This window comes from Melanotaenia boesemani, chromosome 9, assembly GCF_017639745.1.
Source record: "Melanotaenia boesemani isolate fMelBoe1 chromosome 9, fMelBoe1.pri, whole genome shotgun sequence".
NCBI lineage: Eukaryota > Metazoa > Chordata > Actinopteri > Atheriniformes > Melanotaeniidae > Melanotaenia > Melanotaenia boesemani.
In genome coordinates this window covers 30776374-30788258 of record NC_055690.1, presented here as the reverse complement: position 1 = coordinate 30788258, position 11885 = coordinate 30776374, and the positions used below count along the sequence as shown (strand labels likewise).

Genomic DNA, 11885 nt, shown 5'->3' with positions numbered 1-11885 from the left:
CTAATGAGGACAAGTAGAATGAAGACAAGAAGAATAGCAGAACTCACTACATCTAACTACTCTCCCTGCATACCAAATAATATGAGGATTATTAAGACTCAGCCAAGGATAACCTAGCACCAGTGGGAAATTGCGAGAAAGGAAAAGATAGAGAGTTATGTCTTCCAAAAGATTACCAGATTGCTGAAGTTTAACTTGAAGAATGAGTTACTTCAATTAAAGTTCTACCATTAAAAACCATGACACTTCAGGGTTTCTGCAAAGGCACCACTGGAACTCCAGTCTGAAAAGCAAACTCATGATCTTAAAAGTAAACCTTTGTTCTCGAATTGATCCAAGTAGAAAGGGGCTATTTTTACTGACTGAATGTTAAAGGGGCATGAAAAGTAAAATGACAAGAACTGAGCAGCTGACCAGTACCCCCACTGCTCACCAGTAGTGGTGAACAATGTCTTTTGGTTGGTCAGCTAGCTAATGCCTAGAGGCAGCACTGCCTCTCTTTTGGGGTCAGTCTGGTGTGTCTCAGCTGCTCGAGGTTCTCCTTGGGAAGAGAAAGCTTCCTTGCAATGATCATGGTAGTAAAAATCCTAACTTAATTCGGCTGTTAAACTGGATAATGTAAATGTTGTCATGGGAGCTCTGAAGATGAAAATATCTGCCCACTCAAGAGCCCAGCCTTTAAGGGTCTGAGAATGTAGAATACCTCTGAAGTTACGGTGCTACTGAATAGAGGAAAACCCACAAGATTTCTCCAAAATACAAACAACAACAACAAAAAGGTTAAAGGATGTAAGAGTGATGAGGTGACACTTACTGAAAAACAAGTTTTGTTATGACACTGGAGATTAAGACTATTCTGTGGAGATTACACAAGATGAAGCTAAACTAGGAACTAAAAGAGAAACTTGGGTGACATGTTGGATTCAAGTTAATCCGTGACTGGTGGAATGGCTCATTCCCAAGAAGTATTCCAAGACAGGTAATTGCATAATGCAGAGAGCTTGTAATTGAAGGAATTTCCTGTTCATTGTCTGTAGGATCCATTTCCCTTTTGGCTTTTTTAATACTGTCTGTCTTTCTATCTAAACTCAGAAAACAAAGCAACTAGTTGTACTCTAAGGTGCATCTAAACGTATCTTAAGGGTACAAGCAACTGTCACTGTGGTGGTACCCTCAAAAGTACTACTATTGTACCCTCAACAGTGGGTGCTTCTTTGTACTCTTACCGTTCGTACACTATAAAGACCAGTATCATACCTCTGGGGTTTGTCTTGTACTCAAACATTAACTCTGTTGGCCTTTATAAGATACAAAATGCAAGGGTATGAATAAGTTTCCACTATTGATAGTTAAACAGTGGTACCTTTGAGAGTACCCCCCACCCCCACCTCACCCTCCGCCCACCAAACATCTTCTGATGCAATTCCACTTTTTGGTAAACTGGCCAAAGCCATTTGTTTGCTGGGTTCATTAAACACTGTGTTTATAATCAGCGGGAGTGTTACTGTAAGTGGACGGAAATGCTTACTTGGCTTTGAGCATCATCTAAGTTTGTGGCATCTGAACCAACAAATAGAGCCATCTGATGGCCCCTAGAAAAGCCTTGTCAAAACCAAAATGCCTCCTACAGATCTGAATCATCATGTTATAACTGGGTTAGTACACGCTGGGTCTTATTTGCTTTGAGTATCCAGGGTCAAACATTAACTTTGGGGCTAAATCAAACAAAAATCCTCTGACAAACTGGGCAGCCACATGTTAAACTTACCACACGCACTGCAGTCAAAGAGGAAGCAGTAAAGAAATCTGTCTTCATCCAACCTTGTAGGTGGGATTCAGGACTTGGAATTTACAGACTAAAAACAGATTTTTAACAGATTTAATGATTTTCATATAACTGTGATGTGAGCTCATCTAAGGCTAAATGGAAGAGAGAGATGAAGGTTGAGAGCAGACACCTGAGAGACACCATGTATCCAGGAGGAGCGGGTTATGGCTTATAGCAGTAAGTTAACTTCCTCTACTCATGACCTGCATTAAACATTTAAATAACTGGTTTCACTGTGGTTTGGATATCAGTGGTGTCTCAACTTTGGCACAATGTCTCAGTTCAGTAGGAAATTCCATGCACTTCTTTGACCTCTCAGTGACTCATGTAAATTCCGTTTAAAGAAACCTTTTTGATCTATTTCTGGAGCATTTATCTCCTTTCAGCTTTCACACATCAAAAAACAAACATGAGAAGTTTCCTATATGAATGAATTTAGTTGTAAAACCTGTTGGGGCATGGCTTGTGGGTGGAATTTTGGCAAGAAAAGTAAGCGATAAGGATTTGAGTGGGATACAGTTCACACTGCTGACGTTTAAAGACAGGAATACGATGATCACAAATAAAAAGGGAAGTAGGATTCCCAAAACCAAATGTGGGCGAGTTAAATTCTGTCTGCTGCTGTGTCAAGGAGCTTGATGGCAACTCCTCAGTCGTCTCCGTCATGCGCTCCTACAGGACTCCTGCTGCTGCTGATAGGAGTGATTTCCACCAACCTGCCTGAAGTCAACACCAGACCTATAGACTTTTGGTGCAATCTGAACCCCAAGCAAAAGATGATGGAACGGATTAATGTCATGGTGAGGAAAAAAAGTGGTGCTTTAGACTCATTTAACAAAGTTGAAATATGGCTAGATGAGTCAAGAAGTTATGAAAAATTTTATTAAATGAATGTTGTTTTTTTTTCCAGCAATATTTAATAAAAGGAATGTGAAACCTGTAATGAATGTCCTCCCATTTCTGTCTTTTGGACGTGCTCAGGCTCAGGCTCAGGCTAACTGCTCTGGCTTAGATGTGCTGCCCTCTCCTGTGCAGCTTCCATGTACGTGGATTAACACGGAATGGAAAAATAAACCTGTAAGTACCACATTGCATCCATCACTAATATTTCTCATTTTTCTGTTGAAAGGCGAATGTTCTGCATATGTTGAATTGGGTGTGATTCAGAGGCACATTTATTAGTGACTTACAAGCGGCATAACAAAACAGTCTCGTAGCTTGAAGGTGCCTGACAGGTTTAGCGTTGTCTATTGTAAAAACATGTGTGTTTTTCATGGGTCAATAAAGACTTCCAGAGAAGTTGCAAAACTTCTTACCTTACTTGCCAAAATCTGCCTATCATGTGGTCTAACAACCACAGTGATCAGGTTGGGAAACGTTTGTAAGACAGTTATATTGCTTTTGCAGAAAAAATCTAAAAGTGCTGAGAAAGAAGCCAAAGACATTAGTTTCTAGTTTTTCAGTACATCTTTTATAGATTAAATGAGTAATCTGCTACGCAACGCCTGCTGTCTCGCTTGCTTAGAGGACCTCCTTAAAATAATCAAGGAATTTAAAACCCGTACTCACCATTTAACCACCAGCAACAGAACTGATCTTTAGTTTTAATTAAGTGCTCTGTCTCTCTTCTCTGGACAATTTCTTTGCTTTACTGAATTTAGAAAACCTGTAGATAAACATGGAAATTTAGTCTGATTTGTAAATATGCTTTTAAAATAACTTATCCAAGAGTTTTTAATACGTACAGAATTCCATCTGGACCCACAGAGAAATTTGAAATTGAAACTGCAGTTCAAAGCATTTTTTCTTCTGAATGTAAAGGACAGTCAATATGCTGCACCAGGTCTACTCATTTTGGTCCCATGAGGGTCACAGTCCAGCAGATTAATGAGTCATTGTGCAGAACTTGACAGGCTGTTTGATCCATTTAACCACTGCAAGTGCATTTTGTTTACCTTTTTTTCTTTTTTATACACAGAGTAGTAAAGGCCAGCCCAGTGGCATATTTAAGTGTTTTCATGTCAAGCCTTCATGCTATTGATTGTCTATAGACAATCAATTATGAAGTCACAACTCAAAGTTCTCAAAATCTATAGAATAGCATAGCATAGAATAGAATAGAATAGATCTTTTTTGTCCACCAAATGGGAAAATTGTCTTGCTCAACAGTTTGGTTTTGCTCAGGTGAATGCTGCTGGTGTTTCATTATTGTGGATCATGATATCCAGGAGTCACTGTGAAAAAAAATCTCGAAACTGTTTTATACTATCTCATCACTGAATGAAATTCTGTAGAATTCAAGCCCACACAAGTTCTGATGGAAGTTCAGTGAAATAAAATGAAAGCAGCCACTGTGTGACTGACAAGACAGGAATGTAAACTGTCAGATGTTGGAGTGACAGAGGTTTCTGTCAACAAAGTGATTAACGAGATCTGGAGATTAAATGAAAAACTTTACTTGTGAAAAAAATGGTTTGTTTTTTACAAAGTTTTTTTTTCCTGTACTAAATCAAATTTTGGACCAGACTTTCTTAGGCTACAAGCTGCTTTCATATTTTGTTGTGTTAACAGAGCTGCTCTGGTCTTTAATCTCATTTTTCACCCTCTATAATTATCTAACGAAAATTTAATTGCCAGGAGAATGTTTAGTGAGCAAACACCTAGACACTGTTGTCAGGCTCAAGTGGCACTTTGTGCCAACTTGCTAGCATTAACAACATGTTGATATTAACCCTGTAAAGAACCGCAAAAATCCTTTTGTTCCAGACATTTGACAGATTGTGCATGTATGTATGTGTATATCAAGGCCCAGGAAAAGCACGTAGATGTGTTGGAAACCCTCCAGGTGTTTCAACATGGTGTTCGACATGTCAAGAACGAGACCAGTCTGCAGTGCCACACATCTATGCTGGAGGGCCTGGAACAAAGCATCAACCATCTTGTGAATATTGTTACTCAAGCTTATATAAAGGTGAGCTTTTAAACGCCACATGCTTTCAGAGAAATGCAACTCTATGCAAAAGAAAAAGACCATGACAAAAAGAGTATGGGTACGGATGTAAGCATATTGAGGGACTGACCAGAAAAAAATGAAGCAGAAGATATTTAACACCTATTTTCTGTTGTTTGTTTGCATAAATCTAACATACTGTATATGTTTTGCATCCTGTGCTTGGCAAAATATAAAAGATGTTTCTTTTTCTTTCTTTTCTTTTTTTTTAACAACCATTACTTTTATACAATTTAAAATGTATGACCTTTCTGACTTGCCAAAATCACTGGAGCATGAGTAGCTGGGATTACAAAAACTTCAGAGTTGTTAAAAACAACAGGAGAAAGTGTGCATAAGGTCACGCAGGCAAACAAAAGGCAAAGAAAATTCAGCATTGGCCAGCATAATTGAGGACAGAAGGTCAAATTTAATGATGGAGATATTAAACTTATGTGACTTTTTCTGCTGAAGTTTCTGCTGAGTATGTGTGAATAAGCCATAGATCCAGTTTACCTGAACCCAAATATGATGCATGGAGGTAGTTTTATCTCTTTACTTTGGATATTTAAAGGTCCCATATTATACATATTTTCAACCATTCCAAAATCTGGCTCTAGTGAGCTCTAATAAGAACAGTTAAATGTGGAGCAAGCAAGTGAGAGACGAGACAGAATTTTCTCATTTTTGGGCCTCATACACAGGGTATGAGGACACATATGACTGTTAGAAAATATTTAGAATGTGAATGTTGCATAATATGGGACCTTTAAAGAAACTCTATTGAGCTTGAATAGATATTCTCAGAGAGCGATCCCCTAACAAAGGCTAACTCTGCATCCACCTTTTCCTGTCTCTTCCCTGAGATCTCTCCACCTATAAAAGTCAGTCCAGTGTTGACAGAGGCGGTCCTGGCTAGTTTTGCGCCCTGGGCGAACCACCCATCGGCGCCCTCCACACCCGACAAACCACATCTAACCAACCCCATCAACACCCCGACCCACCCCCCACCGACCGACCGAAAATTATTATTATTTATTTATTATTAAATACGAAAATTAACAAGAATAGATAAAACAATAAGATAGATAAAATAAATAGTTTGTAAACACCAATGTAAACTGCATAAATCCTTCATCACACAAATACAAATGAATAAAATAAAATAAATAAAAAAAAAATAATAATAACATAATCTGAATTCAGTGCAGATTTTTGCATCTGGGTCTTTCACCCTGTTTACACCTGGCACACACACACACCTGCACAAATCCTGCAAAGATGTGGCTGCAGAGGGAGGTGGCTCTTCATTTTGGCCAGTGGAAGCTGCTCCAAAATATTTCAGAAGTGCCCCTGAATTTACACTTAAGATATAATATGTACGTTAGATCACACTTAACATGCATCAGTTACCCAATTAAAATAAACCATAATAATGCACAAATTATTATAATTTGTTAACATCTTATTAACTAAGCATAACCACTACAAATTATTTAAAAAACTAAATCACATAAAGCTTACAAAATGAATGTTATATAAGTTATTAACTTAGCATTGACCCATGTATTCCACAGTCAGGATGTACTATTGTTTACCAACTTCCCAGACTAATGGGCCAATGTGAACTTGCACTTGTTGTGTTGCAAACACAAACTAGCCTATTGGTGAAATTAACTGCATGATTTCATGCCTCAAATTTTAATAGTTGTTTAAATAAAGCTAAAAACCAAATACAGTCGTCTTCTGTGGCTAAGTATCAACATATTAGCAAGATGTCAATGTGCCACCAAAGTGAGTCAGAAGCACAAATTTTAATGTCAGGACGGAATATTGTTTTAATATCAGTTTATTAGGGTTTGCTTCTAAGGAGTATATACAAGTTTTGTTTCTCAGTGGTGGTGCCATCTTAACTGTCATGAAGACTAAAGCAGTCATAACAACATTAGGATTGACCCCCACAAAGATCTTAACATGATCGAGCATCTCTCAAAAGCTTTAGTTCTGCAAGTCCAGCATATCTGAAGGAGCCGGTTCAGTGTGAACACATTAAAATTCTTCCAGCCATTGTTCAAAATTTGTATGACTCTTTTCATTGATGTATATAAGCTGTCACTGCTGCCAAACCAACATCAACTCAATATAAGATAGAATTGCTAATTCTCATGGAGTTTCCATTGGTTTGTCCTACCCCTGCATGCTTAAATGTTTTACATTTTCTGCATACTTTGTTATGTTTATTCAGTAAATCCAGAGACATGACTTGTAGATGCCATCTGTCGTAGAGGGATGATTCTGTTTTTTAAGGTGGGCTTGTGTGTCACACTTAGGAGTATTTTTCATCTGACCTGCAGTAGACATCTGTCAGACTGGATCAGATGGTTCCCTGAAGCTAATCAGCAAAACTCATTCTTCACCGCCTAAAACAACTCAAAACTAAAACACTTCATAGCAGTTTGTGATATTTACACCATTTTACTTTTGCCTCAGTTACTCTGACAGGGTTTGTTTAACATGGTGTGTGCTGCTGTTTTTAACGCTTCACTCAGTTTGTTTGGGCTTCCTGAAAAATGTAAACAACTTTTCTGATGCAGAAATGAAATCCTTTCAACCTCTGCAATCTCTTGAGGTTTTAGATGTTTTAGATAATGCGTGTTTCCCTGTCATGAGTAATGTTTAACGCTAGCTAGCCCATCAGGAAAACATGTGAATCTCTAAACAGTCTGTCTCATGTCATGTAAGACAGTTACTGCTCATAACTACTTTATACAACTCTAATAAGAAAGAAAAACACACAAACAAACAAACAAACAAACAAAAAAAAAAACTGAAATACCCTTTTAACCCTTTTAACCCACAAACACCTAAAGAGTTTCTGAAAAACATGTTTGTTGAACCACACTCCCAAGCATGTGTTTAACTGACTCTACTTTTTACAGGGTGATGAAGTGACGTCTTCTCGTCCTTCAGGAGAGATCTGTGGCAGCGAGACCAACTTTACGAAGGTGGTGAACAGTTACAAACAGCTTATCAAAGGAAAGCTGCACCACCTTAGTGTGGACCTCTGCTTATCAATGACACAGGACAATAAAGGCACATCTAGCTAACAGAAAGGACACTGTGTGGACTGGGAGGGTCTGTCATGTTAACAAAGACCCAAGAAGAAAGAACTGGGATCAGCCTGCTTATAGAACATTACTGTGCCGGAATTAAGCTTTGGATTTGTGGTTTGCATTGGATTAAAGGATGATCAAGACATCACCCAAAAGCAAAAACAACATGCTTGAACTACAGACTGAATACAAAGGATCTGACCTTTGGTTGTCACCATGTTGGGTTTTTAGACCCAGAAGCAACTTGCAAGAGATCAATCTGACTGAAAACTATGCTGCACGAGAAAACTGTTAGTTAGTAATCCTCACTTTAGAAATGTCAGGGCCAAAGTGCTTTAGGAGAAATCCTGTGGTGGTCCCTGCTGATGCAATTATGCCAACAACATGCTGCCAAAACAGTTGCTTCACGTGTGTCGACCACTTTTGCTTTCTGTGATAGCATGCTAACATTGCAAACCAACAGGTTCTGTAGTTGGTGCTAGTCCAGCCTCAGTGTTGCACAAATTGGAATTTTGACCTCATGTAGATGCTAGACCAAAAATAAAAACAGGAATGGTTGAAATTAGCTGGCATGAACACCATGAAAATGCTGTATATACAAAATGGTCAAACTTGTGTAAAAAAAATTCAGACTGAATATGGAGCCACCAGCCTCCTGCTCTGTGCTTCAAAGGAAATTATTTATCTTTATATACTGAGAGGTTTTCAGGGTTGTCTCAAAGAAACTAATCTGATAGGAATAACATTCTCATATCTATGTTTTATACAATATCCCACTTATGTTAAGTAAATCTTATAGCATACTAAGATGTGCAGAGGGAGCCACACTGTAAAAATGAGCTCTTAATATATAGGAAAAATACACTTAACTTCAGAAGATTCAGGCTATAGTCAGGTGAATACATCTGCCAGTGTTCTAAGATTAACTGAAATAAGAAAATTTTAAGGTTTTAAAAAAACTAAGAAATAGTTTAAGACAAGTTGTGAAATACTCATTCCAAGTAATTTATTAAGCAGAACAAATAAACCCAAAAAACTAGCAATAGATTTTCTTTCTTTCTTTTTAATTTACTTAACTGACTTGGCACGAGTGTTTTACTTGATTATGGATAGGACCATATTTGATCTAATATGCATCTAAATGACTGACTGTAGGATTTAGTAACTAAATAAAAAATAAAAGACACATATTTTCAAAAAATGATAAATAATTCTGCTATTGGCTAGTGTGTTACACCCAAAACTTGATCAAAAAGACTTTTTGGCTGGATATAAGATTGTAAGACAGCTCAGTGCAGTGATTTTTTTCTGCATCTTATTGTAACGTATGATCAAAACTGTGACAGTGGCTCCCTCTGCGGGTTCTGGATGAGGACTGCTGTGTGCTTTTAAGTCTTTATATTTTCATTCTTGTCCCAAAGGAAAGATTTTCATGATTTTTAGTAACTGATCTCTGTGAGAGAGATAAGCTATTTAAAGTGTGTAAAGACACAGTTTAAAGTAAACATGGAGATATTTTCCCTCCTTGCTCACTGTGATGTGGTGAGCTCAGTAAACCACAGCATGCAGCTGCAAAACAGGAAATCTGTCCGTACACATTTATGTTTTAACATATTTTGATATATCAAATAATAGAAAATATCTTTGTATAGACACAGAATTTATTTGTGTAGAACTTTTATGGTTTAGTTGATTTTATGCATATGCTGTTACTTATGCATGATATGTAATATATGTACAGTTGTAGAGCGAGTATATAAAGTGTAAAGTTGTTGTGTATTGAAAAACCTTTCAGACTGATACTAAGACTTTTATGTGATATTTATTTCTTTGAAATGATTGCGTTGCCCTGCAGTGTATTATTTTTAGGGATTGCAGAGTGGTGTTGTTGGTGTGTGGTGCCCTCACAGCAACAACAACCTGGGTTCAGATTTTGGAGCCTGTGGGACTTTGGGCTTTGTCAAGACAAAGAGATTACCCTTGCAAAGGATATCTTGATCTCAATGGGATTTTAATCTGATTAAGTAGAGTTTAATAATGAAAGAGGATGTGCCTCTGTGGGTTTTCTCAGTAAACTCCCTGTATAATAAAAAGGCTGTCACATTTAAATTGTGCAATACTGGTATTAAGAGGGCCAAAGTGTGCCAAGAGCATATTCCCCACACAATTACACCACCGGTAGTTTGAAGCTTTGATACACGGCAGGATGGATCCATGCTTTCATGTTGTTTCCACCAAATTCTGATCCTACCATTTGAATGTGAAGCTGAAATGAAGACTCATCAAACCAGGCAACTTTTTTCCATCTTCTATTGTCCGCATGTTGTGTGTTCAGAGATGCTATTCTGCATACCTTGGTTGGAACTGTTGCTTATTTGACTTCCTGTTGCCTTTCAAACATCTCCAACAAGTCTGCCCTTTCTCCTCTGACTAAGACATGTCAGTCCAGACAACTTCTGCTTACTGGATATTTTCTCTTCTTCAGATCATTCTCTGTAGAGATGATTGTGTGTGAAAATTTCTGTAGATCAGTTTCTGAAATAAAGCCAAGTACATCGGTGCCTTTCTGATGCTCGCTTAGGACTTTGGCAAGTTGTCTTTTGACCATTTCTACATGACTAAATGAATTGAGCTGCTGCCATGCCATCTGCAATATTATGTAATAAATCTTTTTTGCAATCTCACAATGTACTGTATTCTTAAATATTTCACTTGTCATATTATATGCTAAAATAATATATATATATTTTCTTTTTTTTGCCTGTACATTTAATAATAATAATAATAATAATTATTATTATTATTATAATAATAAATTGATAGTCAAAAATGAGAGTTTCAAATGTGTTATAGCTGTCAGTAGGTAAGGAATGGAAAGCTACTATTTGTAGAGCCAAGCTGATCACATGACTGAAAGCAACAGGCTGGAAAACAGGAACACTTCGAAAGACAACTGAATTTGTCAGGTTACATATATACACACACGATGGAACCGGAAGTTATTCTGTTATAATAAAGTCTTACAAACTATATTAACAAAATAATTTAGTGTCTTTTCAGCTTTTAAAAGTTCGATAATAGACTAAAATATATTAACTGTGTATGACAATTCTGCCTTTGTTTTTCTATTTATATTGTTTGGAAATCATAAATAGTTGACAGCGCTTCTATATTGAAAGGATAAAAACGGAAAGCTTAGCTGCGACGGACGTCTCTTGACGTCTGTGTGTCACATGATTTTTTGTCCGGAGCTAATCACTGAACTAACTCAGAACCTCAGTGACCACACGCTGGTGGACTGCCGGCTTTTGTCAGACATCTCCAAAACGAAGAAACTTCAGCCAGAGACATGTTGTTATGTGGGTTATTTTAAAAGTTATTTTTAGGTATTATTTACATATTTATAAACAAACCACTTCTTCCATATTCTGCCATGTAGCCGGTGAAGTTGATTCTGCAGCAGCTGACAATCAGGATTCGCCGCTGCTGGTACTTTTATTGACGAGTTGTGAGAAAGAGCTGGATTTCTGCGGTAAATCTACGCTGACACATCATCCATCTGTCCAGGACGCTTTTTAAGTTTTCACAATGACAGAGCGGACCCCACTCCTTCACTACCGCCTCTTTTCCAGCGTTAATGAATCTGATCAGCGGGCTGTTCCTGCCCGGGAGGCCCCAGAGCAACTCCCGGGCAGCCCGGGGCAGAGGTCGGCCCAACAGCGGCAACCGAAGAAACTGTCCGTGTTCTTCGGGGTGGTGGTTCCGACCCTGCTGTCCATGTTCAGCGTGGTGGTCTTTCTGAGAATAGGTGAGTGTTTGTGATGACAGACGTCAGCTCCAATCACTGCACACGGCTTGTGTGGGTTTTTAATATTTTTTTTACGTGTTTTTGTGTGTTTTTTTTTTTATGTTTTATTTTTTATTCTGTGTGTGTGTGTTTTTTTATATATGTTTT

General features: G+C 37.8%; 2 protein-coding genes across 3 annotated transcripts in view; both read left to right on the top strand.

The window, feature by feature from the left end:
* The first annotated feature begins 1760 nt into the window (after positions 1-1760).
* thpo (thrombopoietin) lies at positions 1761-9123 on the top strand. Of its 2 annotated transcripts, none has more exons than XM_041995047.1 (5): positions 1761-2005; positions 2507-2628; positions 2816-2905; positions 4635-4799; positions 7757-9123. In XM_041995047.1, exons 1-5 carry the CDS (start codon positions 1993-1995, stop codon positions 7922-7924), a joined length of 558 nt encoding a protein of 185 aa, XP_041850981.1. In that variant the 5' UTR covers positions 1761-1992; the 3' UTR covers positions 7925-9123. The 2 variants fall into 2 exon arrangements, with proteins under 2 accessions (XP_041850981.1, XP_041850980.1); XM_041995046.1 differs by having other exon boundaries at positions 2810-2905.
* A 2048-nt stretch (positions 9124-11171) lies between these two features.
* Positions 11172-11885, top strand: part of zgc:153039 (uncharacterized protein LOC767698 homolog) — a 76879-nt gene continuing 76165 nt past the window's right edge. Inside the window, exon 1 of the mRNA XM_041994998.1 lies at positions 11172-11738. Coding sequence (XP_041850932.1) covers positions 11519-11738 — 220 coding nt within the window. The 5' untranslated portion in view covers positions 11172-11518. The remainder of the gene's footprint in view (positions 11739-11885) is intronic.

Coding starts and splice junctions, on each gene's coding strand:
- thpo (XM_041995046.1), top strand. Junction 2,906..4,634: donor CGGAATGGAAAAATAAACCT/GTAAGTACCACA, acceptor GTGTATATCAAG/GCCCAGGAAAAGCACGTAGA. Junction 4,800..7,756: donor TTACTCAAGCTTATATAAAG/GTGAGCTTTTAA, acceptor TACTTTTTACAG/GGTGATGAAGTGACGTCTTC.